This window comes from Malus sylvestris, chromosome 3, assembly GCF_916048215.2.
Source record: "Malus sylvestris chromosome 3, drMalSylv7.2, whole genome shotgun sequence".
Classification (NCBI taxonomy): Eukaryota; Viridiplantae; Streptophyta; class Magnoliopsida; order Rosales; family Rosaceae; genus Malus; species Malus sylvestris.
This window is the reverse complement of record NC_062262.1, coordinates 2,208,497-2,230,017: the sequence shown is the minus strand read 5'-3', so window position 1 is coordinate 2,230,017 and position 21,521 is coordinate 2,208,497. Positions and strand designations below refer to the sequence as shown.

Here is a 21,521-nt window from a genome sequence, read left to right as displayed (position 1 = left end):
TGATGACACTTTAGGTAAAGGAATAGGGATAACCATAGGATGTTGAAAAGTATTAGGATGGACCACAGCACTAGGAATAAGAGATGAAACCTGACTAGAGGAAGAAGAGACTAATTTTGAACTCGGAAAACTATACTCATCAAACAGAACATGTCTAGATACAAGAAGTTTGTGAGTGCTGAGAGAAAAACAAATATAACCCTTGTACTGTGATGCATATCCAACAAAGATACATTCTGCAATTTTTGGATCTAACTTATTGTTCCTATAAGGGCGCATGGAATGATAGCAAGCACACCCAAAGACTCTCAAATAGACAAGTATAGGTGGAGACTTAAACAAGCATTCAAAAGGAGATTTCATGTGAAGAATAGGTGTAGGCATCCTATTGATTAAATAGGCAGCAATGGCACAAGCATGAAACCAAAAATACGACGGCATGGATGCTTTTTGAAGTAAAGTAATGGCAGTTTCCAACAAATGCCTATTTTTTCTCTCAGCCAACCCGTTCTATTCTGGAGTATAAGGACAAGACGTTTGATGTAGAATACCCTTATCCCTAAGAAATGCTTTGAAATCTAAACCCACATATTCACCCCCACCATCACTTTGAAGTGTTTTAATAGTTTTATTAAACTGAGTTTTAACATAGGCCACAAACTGAGCAAAAACAGACAGAACTGCAACTTTATTGATAAAAGGAAAAACCCATGTATATCTCGTACATTCATCCACAAAGGACACATAATACCTAAACCCTTCTAAAGATACAATGGGAGCCGGACCCCATACATCAGAATGTATTACTTCAAAAGGAAGAACATATTTTGAAGTAACACGAGGGAAATGTAACTTGGAAAACTTGCCTTGCAAGCAAGAGATACATGGGATTGAATCTTTATTACAGGGAACAGAAATAGAGGAATTCCTAAGTGATGCAGTAGTAATAGCATTCGAATGATGCCCTAACCTATAATGCCAAAGTTCAGATGACACCTTTTGACCCAAAAAAGCAGCTGGAGGTGGCACTTAGGATGTGGAAAACTTGAAAACTGGAATTGGGTATACGACATTGTTACTCAGTCCGTGATATAACACTTTCCCGGTGACCTTGTCATGTATACAAATAGAGAACTCATCAACAATATAGCAACATGTGTTGTCTTTACACAATTGATGCATAGAAATCAAATCTTGAGACAATTTAGGAACATGTAACACAAAATTAAGATGAAATGAATGCGATTTGGTGGGAAAGACAGTGTTGCCAATATGAGCAATACTTAAACCTTCACCACCAGCACCAGTTACTGTCTCAGTGGATGGATAAGGAGCTGCAACTTGAAGATTGGCAAGATCTGAAGCCATATGGTTGGTTGCCCCAGAATCAACCAGCCAAAAGTCTTGATGAGGTGCACTTAGAGAAACATTGGCTCGAGCTTGCATGGCAACAGGCTGGGATGAGTGATATTGAACAGGTTGCTGCACTTGTGATCCAGATGGATAATAACCAAGTTCAATTCCAACAGAGGAAGATGGATGTACAGAAAACTGGTGAGAAGAACCAATCATTGGATACTATGGAGAAGGGACTGAGAAATGTTGTGGAGAGGAAACATTCTTATCAAAACAGGTAGCTGCAGTATGACCTTTTTCTGTGGCAGATTTGACACCCATTCTAAAAGCAGTTAAGAGCTGAATGACCTTTCTTGTCACAAATTTGACAAATTTGTAAAGGATTATATGTAGAACCAAATTGAGATGGAGCAAAAAAGATATTCTGATAAGGATTGGCACCAAACATAGACTGTGGTGTAGGCTGAGAATTCGAGTAAAAACGTTTGCCCTTGCCTTTGGTCTTGAAATTAGGATTGCCTCTGAAATTGTTAAATGAACCAAAGGTATATTGAGAAGGAAAAGCACACAGTTGAGTATCAGGCATCGGCATGTGACCAGGTACTAGAGGTGAAAAACCAGGCATGGACAAAGGGGAGAAACCGGACACATGTATCTGAGGATGAGGTAAAAACGGTCCAACAGGCATTCCAGCATGACCCGAAGACTGTCCTGGATCAAAAAAGGTCCGAGCACCCTGAGCATACATAGCAGACATCAAAGGGATTTGCTTGTGAACTTCATCCAGTGTAGATTCTTCAGCCTTCAATTGAGATCTGAGTTCTTTCAAAGACACCAAATTTTCCCTGCCACGAATTACAGCCTTGATGGTGTTGTATTTAGATGGTAAACCCCGTAGAGCCACAATAATAATGTCTTCATCAGAAATCATCACTCCAACAGCACCTAATTGATCTCTAGAATCTTTGACTCGCTGAAGATACTGATCAATTGATTCAGGCCCTTTTTTAATATTCTGCAAGTCAATTTTCATCTGCACAATGCTAGTACGAGTAACACTAGCAAAACGTTCACGAAGATTATCCCACATATCCTTGGAACTCTGACAACCAATGATGCAGGACAATGCAGAAGTAAATAGAGTAGCAGCAATAAGAGTCATAAGAACCTTATCATGGATCTTCCATATTTTGTACGCATCGAAGATGATCGGAGTATCGTCAACAATACCATCCACAGACTCAACATCCTCAAATTTCATAGGACAAGCAATGGAACCATCAACAAAACCAATAATACCATTGCCTTCCAGAAGAAGATCCATTTGAAAATTCCAGGTAACAAAGTTAGAATCATCTAATTTCACGGTCACAGTGTTACCGACGCTCGGAATTAAGGAAGAAATTGGCGATTGAGTAAGCGTCAACTGAGTAGGGGTCACCATTGTGCACCGTCAAGAGTACTGCTATAAAACTAACGCTTCAAAAATCCAAATCGAAAGCCACAAAGGCACACTAGAAAGCAAAAACCACGAAATAGCAGCAAATCGTTGAACAAGCACAATATCACAGAAAGTGCACATCAATACGAACGAAGAACAACACCGAAATCAAGATTGAGAATAGAGAATCACAACGAACAGATGCAAGATAGAAGAAGAAACACCTTGCAAACGACAGCAACGAACGGAGAATAAACCACCGACTTCAATCACGACTGTACAGCAAAAACCCCCAAATCTTAGGGTTTAAGCACCGACTTCGAGCGAACACCACCGACTCCAATCCAAAAAAACCACCAGAAAACACAGCACCGAGCGACAAAGAAAACACGAAGATGAGTGAAAGCAACCAGGTCGTCAATCAATGGCGGGGGCCATGATCGGCGATGATACCATGTCAACTATGAAGAATTGTAGAAGACGATTGTAGAGAGAGAAAGTCAACAAATAAGAGAGAAAGATACTGAATATACTTTTTCACATATATAAGATAATTACATTTACATGTGATATATATACTATACCAGATAACAACAATTCTAACTAACCCTATACAACAACCAATTACACTATGACACATGTCATGAATCCAACCATTCTTATCAACACATCTATTATCCTAACAGTTCAGTCTCTAGATGGCCAATACTTTTCGAATTTTTGAAAGAAATACACTGAAACTTGCTTTTCTAAATAAATTTTAAATTGGCACTACATGTGGATAGTAAATTTAATTTATTTTTTCACCGTTAATGTAAATATGTCGTTGTATAAAAAGATTAAAATTATCATTATATATTAATGTGAATGAAATATCACTTATTATTGGTTCTCTCGCTATGCTTTAGAAACATATTAGTATATTACAGTATAAATTAGTTGGTAATTCAGATTTTTCTATGGAGATGTTTATATATATTCCGCAAGTTCATAGGGAAAAATGTCTAGTCCACAAGCACAATATGTACCTGCCCCAGCTGGGATCCAAATGGCGGCAGCAAATGGCGTTCCGGCTGCTGGAAATGTAATCATCGCCATTGCGGCACCGCTTCAACCGAGGCATCCTGCGCGTCATCTACTAGAAAATACCAACAGTACGTATACGATCTGATCTCTCTCTTTCATGCACATACCATGTATACATACACGTAGCACATGATTAATTGATATATAGTCTCCATATATATATGCGTTGTATTTGCATCTGTGAAGGTTGATTAAAGTGCTAAAGGAGTCTGCAAAATGATTAGTTGGGATAAAGAAAAAAAAACAGCGTGGAAATACAAAATAACTTGCATTAATATCAACTCATAATACAGAGCTAGATGAAGTTATATGCTATATATGAATACGCATGAAAGTGTGAAGATCAAAACATACATTAAATAGTATCATTTTATGAAAAGTTGGTTTAAACCCAATATATAAGCATATTTTATGAATAACCCATTTTTTGGAAGAGTAATGCTATAGAGATCATCTATTTAAACCATTTTTTTCTCAATTAATGTAGTTAATGGCTTAAATCATTTATAACACACATGTACACTGAATAATTTTTCCCCACATAAATTCAAAATTTTTATTTTCTTCTTCTTCCTCGTCAAAATTTTCTTGTTCTTCACCTCTAAATTCTATGAATTTCATGGCATTCCTCCTTCTCCTACAAAGTTTATGGTGCTTTTTATATATTTACCTTGTTAAAGGTTCAAGTGTCGTGACGATTTACCAAGAAAAGAGAAGGTTTTTTTTTTTTGGGTAATTGTTACCTTTCTTCGTACTGTAGGTAACATAATCTTAAAACTTTTCACTCATACATGTTTTAATCATCTTGATGTTGTATCTGTTAACAAGGTATAAATTTGTTCTAAAAATTCATGCCTAGCGCTGCTTAGGCCCCTGCTTAGGCGCTAGGCGGCTCGCCACCGCCCGATTAATCCTTAGGCGTTTGAAAATTAATAAAAGGACCTAGACTGGCTTAGGCGCGTGCCTAGGTCATGACTCTCAACAACAACAACAACAACAACAAAGCCTTTTCCCACTAAGTGGGGTCGGCTATATGAATCCTAGAACGCCATTGCGCTCGGTTTTGTGTCATGTCCTCCGTTAGATCCAAGTACTCTAAGTCTTTTCTTAGAGTCTCTTCCAAAGTTTTCCTAGGTCTTCCTCTACCCCTTCGGCCCTGAACATCTGTCCCGTAGTCACATCTTCGAACCGGAGCGTCAGTCGGCCTTCTTTGCACATGTCCAAATCACCGGAACGGATTTTCTCTCATCTTTCCTTCAATTTCGGCTACTCCTACTTTACCTCGGATATCCTCATTCCCAATCTTATCCTTTCTCGTGTGCCCACACATCCCACGAAGCATCCTCATCTCCGCTACACCTATTTTGTGTACGTGTTGATGCTTCACCGCCCAACATTCTGTGCCATACAACATCGCTGGCCTTATTGCCATCCTATAAAATTTTCCCTTGAGCTTCAGTGGCTTACGACGGTCACACAACACGCCGGATGCACTCTTACACTTCATCCATCCAACTCGTATTCTATGGTTGAGATCTCCATCTAATTCTCCGTTCTCTTGCAAGATAGATCCTAGGTAGCGAAAACGGTCGCTTTTTGTGATCTTTGCTAGATTGCTCCGGTCATTAGTGTGGATAAGTATATAAATGGATAGAGATAGGAAAGCAAACACAAGATGTACGTGGTTCACCCAGATTGGCTACGTCCACGGAATAGAAGAGTTCTCATTAATTGTGAAGGTTTTACACAAGTACATAGATTCAAGCTCTCCTTTAGTGAGTACAAGTGAATGATTTAGTACAAATGACATTAGGAAATATTGTGGGAGAATGATCTCGTAATCACGAAACTTCTAAGTATCGGAGTGTGGTATCGTCTTGACTTGCCTTATCTGTCTCATAGGTAGATGTGGCATCTTCTCTGGAAGTACTCTTCCTCCATCCAGGGGTGGTATCTTTAACTGGTGGAGATGCACAAGGTAATGTATCAATTTCACTTGATGCTTACTTGTAGTTTCAGGCTTGGTCAAGCGCGATACAAACCATGTAGTAGGAGTCCCCCAAGTCGCCGAGCTAGGGATCTGCTGAAAGAGGTGACAGACAAGGTAAGCAATCAGAGCTCCGGCTGATTGTTCACCTTCTCCCCATCTTGCAGCAGCATGAAGGGTAAAGAGAAGAAAAATGAGAAGAGGTGATATGGGATACTTTTTCTTTTGAAGAAGTAACTTTCCACAGACTTATTCTTGAACTGAGCTAGCGGGTTTTCTGGTTTCCTCCAGAGTATAAGGCCGACTGAAGAATTTGAGGGTCAAAACAAGTCCACCAAATCTAGAGTACGTTCGACCCTGCTGATATGGGATACTTTTTCTTTTGACAGAGTAATGGATGTATCGGCACGTGTGCTGTTACGTTTGTCTCCACATGCTTCCTTGTATCCTTCGCACTTGCCCTATCTGTTCCTCAAGCAGATGCGGTATCTTCCCTGGAAACATAAGATGTTGAAGATGAGTACTCGAGAGCAATGCCAGGTAAGTAATCAGGTAAGGGGTTCCAGGCAGTCAGTTCCTGGCTGGAAGCTTGATTCCAAGTGCTGACTGATTGCTCTCTTTCTCCTTGTCTTGCAGGTAAAAATAAGGCAAAAGGAAAAGACAGGGAAAAAGCATGATATGGGATACTCTTGCTTTTAACCCTGATGATATGAGATATTCTTGCTCTAGTATAGCTTGTTTGCAGAGGTATTATCGGGGGGAAAGAAAGCTGAATATTTCGAAAGGCTTCGTTGGGAGTGCCCTCTCAGATATGAGGAAGGGTTGAGCATTTTTACAGGTCTGCCTGTCCGTTGGGGATGAAGGTCGACATATATAGGAGTCTCCCTAACAACAAGTAGTAATGTTATTCCTTTACCCTGCTTGGTCATAGCACGGTAGTGGGAGCTACCAGCTTCACATGTTTTAACTCTGTCAGAGCACTTTGAAAAAATGGTCTGTGGTATCTGGCTCTCGAGATTCAGATAACGATGCTTCTTCGATTTTTGAGAAAGCAATCATGCTGGGGGTCTGGCTCTCGAGATTCGGAGAACAGTGTCTCTTCGATTTTTGAGAAAGTAATCATGTTAGGAGTCTGGCTCTCGAGATTCGGAGGGCGGTGCCTCTTCGATTTTGGAGCAAGCAATCTTGTTGGGAGTGTTTTCTCGAATGTGAGTAAAGGTTGGGCATGTTTGCTAGTCTACCTTGCCACGAAGCACAGAGGTTGACACACAGGGACTTTCCAATTATCCAGCAATGGTACTGTTCCTTTACCCTCTCTTCGATTTTGAGAAAGTAGTCATGTTGGGAGTCTGGCTCTCGAGATTCGGAAGACGTTGCCTTTTCGATTTTGGAGCAAGCAATCTTGTTGAGAGTGTTTTCTCGAATGTGAGTAAAGGTTGGGCATGTTTGCTAGTCTACCTTGCCACGAAGCACAAGGGTTGACACATAGGGACTTTCCAATTATCCAGCAGTGGTACTGTTCCTTTACCCTTGTGGGTAATAATATGGTAGCTAGACCTTCAAAATTTATGTGTCTAAACTTTGTTAGTGCTGTTTCTTTGCTATTCTTTTACCTTTCTTGGTCAGAGCGATGTAGTGGGAGCTGCAAGCTTCACGTGCTCAACTTTGGCAGAGAACTTTGGCAAAGTTATCTGTGGTACCCATGAGCTATTGTTGCGTGTGGGAAGTGGGTGATTGAACAGTAAGATTCATGTGCTTTCTACTTCACCAGAAGTTTTCGACAGAATGCCCATAATTTCCACAAAGCTGAGTGTGCGTGTGACAGGTGCTGACAAGGCTAGAAAAGTAGGTGCCTCTTCGATTTCTGAGATCGGCCCTCGCGGTCTCTGAGCAGCCTAGCTTTTGAGAAAGCGAGCGCCTCTTCGATTGATTCGGAGAACGATGCCTCTTCAATTTTTGAGAAAGCAATCATGCTGGGGGTCTGGCTCTCGAGATTCGGGGAGCAGTGTCTCTTCGATTTTTGAGAAAGTAATTATGTTGGGAGTCTGGCTCTCGAGATTCGGAGGGCGTTGCCTCTTCGATTTTGGAGCAAGCAATCTTGTTGGGAGTGTTTTCTCGAATGTGAGTAAAGGTTGGGCATGTTTGCTAGTCTACCTTGCCATGAAGCACAGAGGTTGACACACAGGGACTTTCCAATTATCCAGCAATGGTACTGTTCCTTTACCCTCTCTTCGATTTTTGAGAAAGTAGTCATGTTGGGAGTCTGGCTCTTGAGATTCGGAGGACGGTGCCTCTTCGATTTTGGAGCAAGCAATCTTATTGGGAGTGTTTTCTCGAATGTGAGTAAAGGTTGGGCATGTTTGCTAGTCTACCTTGCCACGAAGCACAGAGGTTGACACACAGGGACTTTTCAATTATCCAGCAGTGGTACTGTTCCTTTACCCTTGTGAGTAATAATATGGTAGCTAGACCTTCAAAATTTATGGGTCTAAACTTTGTTAGTGTTGTTTCTTTGCTATTCTTTTACCCTTCTTGGTCAGAGCGATGTAGTGGGAGCTGCAAGCTTCACGTGCTCAACTTTGGCAGAGAACTTTGGCAAAGTTATTTGTGGTACCCATGAACTATTGTTGCGTGTGGGAAGTGGGTGATTGAACAGTAAGATTCATGTGTTTTCTACTTCCCCAGAAGTCTTCGACAGAATGCCCATAATTTCCGCAAAGCTGAGTGTGCGTGTGACAGGTGCTGACAAGGCTGGAAAAGTAGGTGCCTCTTCGATTTCTGAGATCGGCTATCGTGGTCTCTGAGGAGCCCAGCTTTTGAGAAAGCGAGCGCCGCTTCGATTTCTGAGATCGGCCTTCGTGGTCTTTGAGCAGCCCAACTTTTGAGAAAGCAAACGCCTCTTCGATTTCTGAGATCAACCCTCGTGGTCTCTAAGCAGCCCAGCTTTTGAGAAAGCAAACGCCTCTTCGATTTCTGAGCAGGCGCCTCTTCGATTTCTGAAGCTCCGTCGAATGCAGATTTTTATAGGGGATGGCATTAAGTTCCAAAGCACACTTGAATCTCCACCAGTAGAAGCTCCATTCTTGCACTTCTAAGATCTTGATTTGTCCGACCTCTTCTCTCTTCAACACCTTTGAAAATGTCTGGCCCCTTCGACCGTCGTTTTGACTTGAACCTTGTTGAAGAGGCAGCCCCGCCTTCTCCAGACAACATAAGGCGCCCATCCTTCGTCTCCCCTACTGGTCCTCTTACCGTTGGGGATTCCGTGATGAAGAATGATATGACTGCTGCGGTGGTGGCCAGGAACCTTCTCACTCCCAAAGATAACAGACTACTTTCCAAACGGTCTGATGAGTTAGTTGTTAAAGATTCGCTGGCTCTCAGTGTTCAGTGTGCAGGTTCTGTGTCTAATATGGCCCAACGCCTATTTGCTCGAACCCGCCAAGTTGAATCATTGGCGGCTGAAGTGATGAGTCTCAAACAGGAGATTAGAGGGCTCAAGCATGAGAATAAACAGTTGCACCGGCTCGCACATGACTATGCTACAAACATGAAGATGAAGCTTGACCAGATGAAGGAAACTGATGGTCAGGTTTTACTTGATCATCAGAGATTTGTGGGTTTGTTCCAAAGGCATTTATTGCCTTCGTCTTCTGGGGCTGTACCGCGTAATGAAGCTCCAAATGATCAACCTCTGATGCCTTCTCCTTCTAGGGTTCTGTCCAGTACTGAGGCTCCGAATGATCCCCCTCCGGTGCCTTCTCTTTCTAGGGCTCTACTGACTGCTCAGACTTCTCCTAAGCAACCTTTGTGAAGGCTCCCTCTTGTTTGTTTATTTTGACTCATGTATATGTACATATTTGTAGCTTATCGGGGATATCAATAAATAAGTTTTCCTTCATTTCAACGTATTGTGTTAAATACACCAAAGCCTTCTTCGCTAAGTTCTTTGAATTTTCTTTTGTTGAAGCTTGTATGTTGAAGCTTTCTGAGTGGAGCATGTAGGTTGGGGTAGTGTTCCCTTAATTTCCCGAGTGAGGAAAACTTCTCGGTTGGAGACTTGGAAAATCCAAGTCACTGAGTGGGATCGGCTATATGAATCTTAGAACGCCACTGTGCTCGGTCCTGTGTCATGTCCTTCGTTAGATCCAAGTACTCTTAAGTCTTTTCTTAGAGTCTCTTCCAAAGTTTTCCTAGGTCTTCCTCTACCCCTTCGGCCCTGAACCTCTGTCCCATAGTCGCATCTTCTAATCGGAGCGTCAGTAGGCCTTCTTTGCACATGTCCAAACCACTGTAACCTATTTTCTCTCATCTTTCCTTCAATTTCGGCTACTCCTACTTTACCCCGGATATCCTCATTCCTAATCTTATCCTTTCTCGTGTGCCCACACATCCAACGAAGCATCCTCATCTCCGCTACACCCATTTTGTGTACGTGTTGATGCTTCACCGCCCAACATTCTGTGCCATACAGCATCGTCGGCCTTATTGTCGTCCTATAAAATTTTCCTTTGAGCTTCAGTGGCATACGGCGGTCACACAACACGCCGGATGCACTCTTCCACTTCATCCATCCAGCTTGTATTCTATGGTTGAGATCTCCATCTAATTCTCCGTTCTTTTGCAAGATAGATCCTAGGTAACAAAAACGGTCGCTCTTTGGTATTTCTTGATCTTCGATCCTCACCCCTAACTCGTTTTGGCCTCCATTTGCACTGAACTTGCACTCCATATATTCTGTCTTTGATCGGCTTAGGCGAAGACCTTTAGATTCCAACACTTCTCTCCAAAGGTTAAGCTTTGCATTTACCCCTTCCTGAGTTTCATCTATCAACACTATATCGTCTGCGAAAAGCATACACCAAGGAATATCATCTTGAATATGTCCTGTTAACTCATCCATTACCAACGCAAAAAGGTAAGGACTTAAGGATGAGCCTTGATGTAATCCTACAGTTATGGGAAAGCTTTCGGTTTGTCCTTCATGAGTTCTTACGGCAGTCTTTGCTCCTTCATACATATCCTTTATAGCTTGGATATATGCTACTCGTACTCCTTTCTTCTCTAAAATCCTCCAAAGAATGTCTCTTGGGACCCTATCATACGCTTTTTCCAAATCTATAAAGACCATGTGTAAATCATTTTTCCCATCTCTATATCTTTCCATCAATCTTCATAAGAGATAGATTGCCTCCATGGTTGAGCGCCCTGGCATGAACCCGAATTGGTTGTCCGAAACCCGTGTCTCTTGCCTCAATCTATGCTCAATGACTCTCTCCCAGAGCTTCATTGTATGACTCATTAGCTTAATACCCTTATAGTTCATGCAATTTTGTAGCCCTTATTCTTGTAGATAGACACCAAAGTGCTCGTTCGACACTCATTTGGCATCTTCTTCGTTTTCAAAATCCTATTGAAAAGGTCAGTGAGCCATGTTATACCTGTCTCTCCCAAAACTTTCCACACTTCGATTGGTATATCGTCTGGGCCTATTGCTTTTCTATGCTTCATCTTCTTCAAAGCTACAACCACTTCTTCCTTCCGGATTCGACGATAAAAAGAGTAGTTTCTACACTCTTCTGAGTTACTCAACTCCCCTAAAGAAGCACTCCTTTCATGTCCTTCATTGAAAAGATTATGAAAATAACCTCTCAATCTGTCTTTAACCGCGTTCTCTGTAGGAAGAACCTTTCCATCCTCATCCTTGATGCACCTCAATTGGTTTAGGTCCCTTGTCTTCTTTTCCCTTGCTCTAGCTAGTTTATAGATATCCAACTCTCCTTCTTTGGTATCTAGTCGTTTATACATATCGTCGTAAGCCGCTAACTTAGCTTCTCTGACAGCTTTCTTTGCCTCTTGCTTCGTTTTTCTATACCTTTCACCATTTTCATCGGTCCTCTTCTTGTATAAGGCTTTACAACATTCCTTCTTAGCCTTCACCTTTGTTTGTACCTCCTCATTCCACCACCAAGATTCCTTTTGGTGTGGGGCAAAGCCCTTGGACTCTCCTAATACCTCTTTTGCTACTTTTCGGATACAACTAGCCATGGAATCCCACATTTGGCTAGCTTCCCCCTCTCTATCCCACACACATTGGGTGATTACCTTCTCTTTGAAAATGGCTTGTTTTTCTTCTTTTAGATTCCACCATCTAGTCCTTGGGCACTTCCAAGTCTTATTCTTTTGTCTCACTCTTTTGATATGTACATCCATCACCAACAAGCGATGTTGATTAGCCACGCTCTCTCCTGGTATAACTTTGCAATCCTTACAAGTTATACGATCCCCTTTCCTTATTAGAAGAAAATCTATTTGTGTTTTTTACGACCCACTCTTGTAGGTGATCACATGTTCTTCTCTCTTCTTAAAGAAGGTGTTGGCTAAGAAGAGATCATATGCCATTGCAAAATCCAAGATAGCTTCCCCATCCTCGTTTCTCTCCCCAAAACCATGGCCACCTTGAAAACCTCCATAGTTGCCTGTCTCCCTGCCCACGTGTCCATTTAAATCTCCTCCTATAAATAACTTCTCCGTCTGAGCAATTCCTTGCATCAAGTCTCCAAGGTCTTCCCAAAATTTCTCCTTCGAACTCGTATCCAACCCTACTTGAGGTGCGTACGCACTAATCACATTGATAAGTTCTTGTCCTATTACAATCTTGATTGCCATGATTCTATCTCCTACCCTCTTGACATCTACAACATCTTGTGTCAAGGTCTTGTCCACGATGATGCCAACACCGTTTCTCGTTCTATTTGTGCCCGAATACCAAAGTTTAAACCCTGAGTTTTCTAGATCCTTTGCCTTACGACCAACCCACTTAGTTTCTTGTAGGCACATAATATTTATCCTTCTCCTCACCATAACTTCCACTACTTCCATAGATTTTCCCGTTAAGGTTCCTATATTCCACGTTCCTAAACACATTTTGCTCTCTTGAACTCTACCCTTCTGTCCTAGCTTCTTCACCATCCCCCGTCTAATAGGATCAAAGTACTTCTTTTGTGTGTCCCGTGTAAAGTTGATATGAGCATATGCTCCCAAACAACTTTGAGTGGAGTCGTTCGAAAAGAAGTTTCTATGGCCCCCTTGCTTATTTAACACTGCATCCGGGTGCCGATGGAGATACAGCGACCCTTGCTCACTTATCACTGTGCTCGGGCCACACAGCGCGCCACTTACGGGTGACGCCCTAGCTTTAGCGCGATTTCGTTCTGGATTCATTTTCATAAGGATTCGACGTGATCATGGAGTGCCGGCTGTCGACTACCTGACGCCCTCCCCCTCCTCCTTTATCCGGGCTTGGGACCGGCAATGTAAGATAAACTTACATAGGCGGAGTTAGGTCATGACTCTCACTTAGGCATAAAATAGATACTTTTCATTATTCATTTTTTTTAATAAATTGTAACACACTTGTTGAATACTTAAATGAACATTCATTATATGTTTGCTCCTCGTATTTTCAATATGTTCTAATACTTTATAATATATGTCACTCTATTGTTTAATTTATGTATCTTAATACAATTATGTATTTTTAAGTATAAACAGACACGTTTGTTAAAAAATATATATAAACATACATTTATTTATAATAAATTTACGTAAATCCGCCTAGTACGGTTAGGCCCCTGCCTAGCAGCCTAATGTCTTTTAGAACTTGATATGATTTTTACGTCTATTAGCAAGGTAATATAATTTTTATGTCTCTTAACAAGGTAATACAGTATCGTTCCTATTAATAAGATAATTTCAAGAATGCGCATGTGTTCTTAAGGTTGAAAATTGAAATGGGGAAATCCAAATTTTGGAACAACAAAAATGTTTTTAAATTAAATTTCAAGGGTAAAATAGTCCAACCAAATATGTAACCTAGTTAGCATGATGCTTATGTGGATTATTTTTTCTAGTGAGTTTTTTACACATTGTGAACGGTTGACCGAGTCTAAGTAAAAAAGATCTCATTTTGAAAAGTATACAAATGTCATAATCATAATTGTTCAAAAAAAAATTGTCATAATAAAAAATGTTTACTTTGTTATTACTAGTATATGCTCACACATAAAGTTTGTGAAATTTTTTGTTTTTGGTTTTTAAATTGAAAGAGAGATGAAGAGAGTGAGAACATAGAAGTAGGGAGAGAGGGAGATAGGTTTTTTCTAAAAAAAAATTTAAAATTTTAATTTTTTTTTTAAATTAGGAATGTTGAAGTCACATGTAGGTGAGGCTCAAACAAAAAACAGCAAAATTTTGTCTTATGAAATTACATTAATAGAAAACTAAATAGTTTTTTCACCATCTTTTGGTTGACAAAGAAGGTTCTATTGATATGTAGTTTAGATTAAAATATTATATTTTGTAAAAGAAATTAAGGAGTTCTAACTTTAATCCTTCAAAAATATTAAAATTGATATAAAATGTACTGTTAAATTACAAATTATTATAATTCTTTGATGTATATTTTAATTGAATACATATTCGACTTTTATTTAATACTTAACTAGCATATGGCCACATACAGAGTATGTGTGAAAAAAAAATATTTTTGTTTTTGAGGTAGAAGGAGAGAAGAAGAGAGTGAGAGATAATGTGGGAGTGGGAGAGAGCTCTAATTTTATTTGATTTTTTTTTAGTTTTTAATTAGAGATATGTTAGAATAACATGTAGGTAAGGCTTTGACAAAAAAAAAACAACAAAATTTTGATTGTTTGAAATTACATTTCGACCCATATTTCTTATTCACGTTCAGTTTTAATTAGATGTTTAAACTGGTAATTTCATAGAGTTTTTGTTGACAATGAATGTTTTATTGATATGTAGTTTAAATATGTATTTTTGTTTAAAGTCTCCCATTAAATATTTGAATTGAATAATACACACATTTTAATTTTATGACAAAAAAATACACATTTTAGTTCATTTATGAGGTCTTAGGTTCAATTCTCGTCAAAAGCGAATTTGAACCACATTTGCTAGCCAATTGTGAGACTAACCAACTCCCTTCTCTTTAGTGTAGATAATATTGTTTGTCCGGAAAAAAAATAAAAAATAAAAAACTTCCTCCCCTCTTACACGTTAAAAATGAACCTAAATGAGAAAAAAAATTCAAAAGAAAAATCAAATAAAATTAGTTACATATAAGAAAAATATGGGAATACATAAGTGTACTTGTCACATCCCGGCTCGGACTCCCACCACATCTCGGGCTCAACTCCACCGTATCACGATATTGTCCGCTTTGGGTCCCGACCACGCTCTCACGGTTTTGTTTCTGGAAACTCACACGAGAACTCCCAGTGGGTCACCCATCCTGGGATTGCTCTCGCGCAAACTCACTTAACTTCAGAGTTCCGATGGAACCCGAAGCTAGTGAGCTCCAAAAAGGCCTCATGCTAGGTAGAGATGTGAATGTACATATAAGGCTTAGAGGATTCACTCCCCTGGGCGATGTGAGATGTTACAATCCATCCTCCTTAGGGGCCCGACGTCCTCGTCGGCACACTTCCGGCCAAAGATTGGCTCTGATACCAAATTGTCACATCTCGGCCCCGACCCCCACCACATCCCGGGCTCGACTCCATCGTAGCACGATATTGTCCGCTTTGGACCCCGACCACGCCCTCACGGTTTTGTTTCTAAGAACTCACACGAGAACTTCCCAGTGGGTCACCCATCCTGGGATTACTTTAGCGCAAACTCGCTTAACTTCGGAGTTCTGATGGAACCCGAAGCCAATGAGCTCCCAAAAGGCCTCGTGCTAGGTAGAGATGAGAATGTACATATAAGGCTCAATGTTCTAAAAGGCGCTAGCAAGGAACAAAATATCGATATTATCGGCGAAATATCGCCGATATTGTCATTTTTTTAGATACCGATATTTTCCCACTTGTCCCTTAATTATCGTTCATATATCGCGATATTATCGATAATATCGCGATATTATCACTAATATCGTAAATATTGCGATAATATCGCTAAGGGTAAAGATTTTCTGGTATGCTTTTAAGTTTGGGCTGATGGTCCATTTTATAATCCCTCCACCAGCTTCTTCTTTATGCTTGGGCGATGTGGGACAACAGGTCCATTTTATAGTCCCTCCACCAGCTTCTCTTTATGCCTTGGGCGATGTGGGACAACAGCAACAACTCGAATTTTGTTCTAGTGGTGGTTCCTCGTCTGGCTCGTGTTCTTCCGGTTCTATTTCTAGAGCCTATAATTTTGTTCTAGGTTTCTCGGTGCTGCACATGTTGGACTGCCTCATTTCTCTCCTTTTGATAGCTTTACTGGAGGGAAGATTCAATGCCAAATATGCCGGCATTTTGGTCACACAGCGATTGAAGAAATTCCTGAGTATGAATACAAATTAGTAATTAAAGGTCTTTATTTAAGTGTGTGGTCGGTCCAGACTATTTGTGCATTAATCTCCTCAAACACATGTACAGATGAGAAGAAAGAAGTAAAGGTTGTTCAAGACTCTCTCTGTCCACACGGTCTTGGAAAAAAAAAAGAAATTCATGAGTGTGAATGTTGCAGTGGTGATGTCGGGGGTCCCCATTATAGTGTAAGCTACCCATATCTTCTGCAACTCCCACAGACGGTAAAAAGTGTTGGCAAGGGCTTTGTTATACTGTGTTTGCATTGTGGTTCCATTGATAACGAGTGCAGGCATGAACGAAAGCGTGCTCATATACCTACGTGTTTTCGTTGTGGAGTGGTTGGTGACCACTCGCACGGTGAATGCTGTTTCAAGGAAAAAATGGAAGCGAGATGTATGAAATTAGCTGCAGGCGGTGTCTAGGGACATCGTCGTTGTCAAGTCATTCACGGTGGTTGCTTAATTAATTTCCTGTCTTTTTCTTTGAGTAGCTTCAGCACTAGCAAGCACGTACTTGTCTGTTCATATGTCTGATTCGATGCGTCATCGTTAATGGCTGGTGGATGGATAGATACTAATTGATATGTACCCGTTATAAGAATATGTCACTCATGTATCTTACCATACAATGTATAAAGTGTAAAATATTGTACTAATTCATTATATATAAATGATTATGATGTGTTTAAATTTCTTTCATTAATTACTACATATTTTCTACACTCACAATGTTTGCCAGCTCGCTATATAATCAACTTAAATCAGTTAAATCCATCATGCAATGCATTTCCTTCCAATTTTTTGTGATAAACTAATAGATAATTGACTAAATAAACATCCTGCAAAGTTTCAATAAAAATTTCCAAGTTTTTCTTACAATTTCCGTGGTTTCCATGTAATTTTTATCGATATCAATATTATCCCGATATTTCCATCGATATTTCCGTGTTTTCGGACTACCGATATTTCCGATATTACCGATATTTTCTTCCTTGGGCGCTAGGCGCTAGTTGGGCGGCGGGATGGGGCCTAGCGCCTAGGCAGACTAGACGAATTTAAGTAAATCTATTATATTTCATGTAAATAAGTGTCTGTTTATACTTAAAATATACATAATTTGGTCATAAACTAGAAAATAGAATGACATATATTATGAAGTATTAGAACATAATGAAAACATAGGGAGCAAACATATAGTGTGTGTTTATTTAAGTGTTCAATAAGTCTCTTATAATTTATTGGAAACAATAAAATGCAAAATGAAAGTTATCTATTTTTTATCTAAGTGAGTTGCAACCTAGGCAGGTGTCTAGGCGGGTCTGGGCCGGCTAGGTAGGCGCCTCAGCATGTCTGGGCGGGCTAGGCGGGTGCCTAGGCAGTCTAGTCATTAATCGGGCGGTGACCAGCCGCCTAGCGCCTAGGCGGCGCTAGGCGGGGATTTTTAGAACAGTGATAAGGCTTAGAGGATCCACTCCCCTGTGCGATGTGGGATGTTACGGTACTGATAATATATTAAAATGAATTGATTTATTTAAATAAAAAAAAATGTCGTACCCAGTGCACAAGGCTCCCACTTTACGCAGGGTCTGGGAGAGGTGAATGTCGGCTAGCCTTACCCCCATTTTATAGAGAGGCTGCTCCCAAGTCTCGAACCCGAGACCTACCGCTCATGGGCGAAGGCACTTGCCATCGCACCAAGTGCGACCTCTAATTGATTTATTTAAATATCTGTATAAAAATATATGTACCAAAATTTATTATAATGAATTAATGTAACTAAATATTTGTATCAAAATGTATTCTATTTAATCAATGCATCTAAATGTCTGTTTCGAAATGGATATACCAAAGTATATTATATAAGTTAATGTCTAAAAATAATATAATAAGTTAGTTTACTTAAATGTCTAAAACAAAATATTATAGTTTACTTAAATGTCTAAAACAAAATATTATGATGAATGAAATGAAAATTATGAAGAAAAAGAGAAATAATACATCAAAATATAATTAACATATGAGGTGATTAAATGTATGTTGACATTTACAGTGACTCAACGAACTAAAATTAGTTTTAATCTTACTAAAGGTTTTAGTCTAAGTGTGATGTTTTTCAAGGATTAGGATGAAGTTTTCTAAAAAATCAGTAAATTTGGCCAAATTGGAATTCGTTCTTCCATGCATATGTATTGAACAAATCGATTTTTTGATAACAAGTAATCCTCAAATGAACCGTTTATTTCTTTGATGCATATGAACGACTAAATGATACAAAGTAATAGACGGTTCATCTATTTAGACAATAATCAATCTAATTTTAAATAGATGGTATGCCAAATTCTTCTACGAGAGTATTTGTGTACGCATATATATTCTACGAACACAAATTAACCATATGCTCAGTCTAACTTCATCCCTTGCATCCATCACAGGAGAGGCATACTTAGACTTTTGTATGCCCCTTTACAAAGCTGCAATGAAAGGCAACTGGGAAACCACCAAAGGCATCTTAAATATCAATCCGGCACTCTTAATTGCTAGCATAACAAAAGGATGGGAAACCGTTCTACACGTTGCAGCAGGAGCAAAAAATAATATTCAGATTGTGACAGAACTAGTCAAAATGATAGATGAAGAAGACCTGGCACTTCAAGACAAAAAAGGAAATACGGCACTGAGCTTTGCCGCTGCAGCTGGAACCGTAGAAATTGCCGATATTTTGATACAAAACAATAGGTTCTTGCCAACAATTCCAGGTGGCGAAGGAATGACACCACTTTATATGGCTGCTTTGTTTGGACAGTCTGAAATGACAAAGTATTTATACCCTATATTTGATCAAATATTGAAAATCTTGATACACTTTGGAACAATTTAACATCAGAAGCAGCAAGGCTAGCACCGCGCATCTACACGGAAGGTATCGTAAGAGTCTTGAAGGTTATTTGCCTCGTTTTCTACCTGCATGGAGGACGAATGAATACAATTACACTTCAGCGTGCTGTATTCATTCGTTAATCGCATGGTCATACCATGTCACACTCAGTAGGAGACTTGGAGGTATATGCATTAGAACGACAAGACAATGAAAACCAAAGAAAAACCAATGCTACCACCTTACCTCTTCTTTTCTTCAGTAGGAAACTGCATCGGTGTTGTCGAGTAAGACGAGGCTCTCAACATAAGATTCAGCATAGTAGGGTTTATATCCATCAATTCCCAGATATGTAAATTGTTTGCTCCCAAGGTCTAGACAAACTAATCCATACCTATCATCATCCTCAGAACCATCAAACGGTACCAACACTACATCACCACTCTTTCTAAAACATAACGGCCCATACAAAGAATTTCTTTCTGGACCTGGTGAAATTAGAGCTGTCAATTTGGTCCATGACTCTTCCATGCCATACTCTTTCATCACCCATATCTCAAGATAAGGCTCAAAAGAATCAATGAAATAATGCCCGCAGAGAGCAGTAGATTTCCCATAACCTGAAACAGACAACTGGTAGGGCTTTGAGCTTCTGAAATTCTTTGGTACCATTATCCTGTGAAATGAATCGCTGCCCACGTCAAACGCCAAAATGAAACATTCATAAGCACCATCTGCCAAATTGCAGCATGCAATCCAATGAATGGCTCCATTAACAAAAGCATGGAGTTTGTTAATACTGTTAAAGGTACATATGTGATCCAAAGAAAGAGGATCACTCCATGAACCACCAGCCAGTGAATAAACCTCATAAAGAATATTCAGATTGTCAGGTTGATAACCACGGGTAAGTTTCACAACCTTGTAGTCATTAGTCACAGCGTCAAAACCAAAACCAATATAAACAAGATCCATCTTGATGTTAAGATGAAACTTAGGAAGGGTCACTGACTTTCTCATAGACGGGTTGCATAAAATGAAGGTGTTACCTGAACAAACTTTATTATCAGCAAGAAGCACCAGCCCATTACAAACGCCGACCATGTCTAAAACTTTATTGCGCAGTTCTTCCTTGGGAGCAACTGGAAATTCTAGTTTGCAGTACTCATCAAAAGCAAGGTTGTCATAACGCAAACTGCAATACCTCTGCATTGGAAATTTGTCATTGACGTAGCTATAAAGAGGTCGAATACAGTCCAGAAGGAGGAGGTGGGTGCCAAACTGGTTATTAAGATCAATTGTACGGCTGAGGTGGGTGCGAATAAAGCTGGGACTTTTGATCATGGAGTTCCATGGCTTGCACACCGAGGTGCATATGATCAATGATTTAGGAGGTAATCTAAACAGGATATCATGTATGATTTCCTCAGGAAAATTGTGAGCCATTGTTTCAAACTTTGAATTCCCAGGCTGCAATTTTCATCTGATCAAAGCAACTATTTTAACAGCACAGCAACATCTGTTCAAAAACTTAAAAATTAAAAAAAAAATGCATATAAATTAAAAACCCATCTGAAAAAATGAACTCTAAATCCAATTCCAAAATTGTTATTGGATAAATTCTCTTCATAATTTAACAGCAGAGCAATTTCCATCAGATGAAAGCAACTGTTTTAACAGCAGAGCAACGTCCATATCCAAAACAGAAAAAATTAAAAATTGCATATAAAATAAAAAACCCATCTGAAAAAACGAACACTGAATCCAAATCCTCAACTGTTATAGCATAAATTATCTTAATAAGCCCCAAGAAAAAGAAATTAAAAAAGAAAAGCTTCAGGAACTCACAGTATTCGATGAACAGGAAAACGCAGCTGAGGAAGCGAGTCTCGGTCGAGCAATGGCTTTGCTTGATAGAAAAACAAAACGTGAAAATATGGATTCCCAGGCTGCAATTTCGATCTGATCGAAGCAAAAGGCAGCGCAACATTAATACAAAATGCCGGGCTTTGCTTGATATAAAATGATTTGAATCTATCTCACATAATCATGCTATTAGAAATTATTTAAAATTTTAATTAAAATTAAATATAAATAGTAAATAATAAAAAATATATACGATGTATAATGAACTGTTATAATATGAAAATCTTTAGTATTCTTACAAAAAGAATTAAAAAAAGATTCTCATCCGATATAAAAGAAGGGATATGATATTCACACACTCCTTTTTACTTCTGTCATACTTTTTTGGATTTCGACCGTCGGATCGGATGAATTGAAGAAGATCTAACGGATATAAATTAACAGGGTATGTAAGAAGTAAAAATGAGTGTATGGATAACACACCCCTAAAAGAAATGCAAAAGAAAGAGGGAGAGAAAGATGAAAAAAGTAA

The 21,521-nt window shown here is 39.5% G+C and overlaps 1 protein-coding gene across 9 annotated transcripts in view; it reads right to left on the bottom strand.

Annotated features, from left to right (window-relative positions):
• Window positions 1-21,140, bottom strand: part of LOC126616289 (F-box protein CPR1-like) — a 64,137-nt gene extending 42,997 nt beyond the window's left edge. For 2 of the 9 annotated variants that reach the window (XM_050284321.1, XM_050284318.1), the window contains exons 1-2: window positions 20,972-21,140; window positions 19,744-20,619 (exon numbers count right to left, since the gene is read on the bottom strand). In XM_050284321.1, coding sequence (XP_050140278.1) covers window positions 19,744-20,569 — 826 coding nt within the window. In that variant the 5' untranslated portion in view covers window positions 20,570-20,619; window positions 20,972-21,140. Of the gene's footprint in view, window positions 1-19,162; window positions 19,250-19,369; window positions 20,620-20,971 lie in introns of those variants that run through there. The other 7 variants (XR_007621085.1, XM_050284326.1, XM_050284324.1 and 4 more) reach the window with 7 other exon arrangements.
• Between the last annotated feature and the right edge of the window lie 381 nt (window positions 21,141-21,521).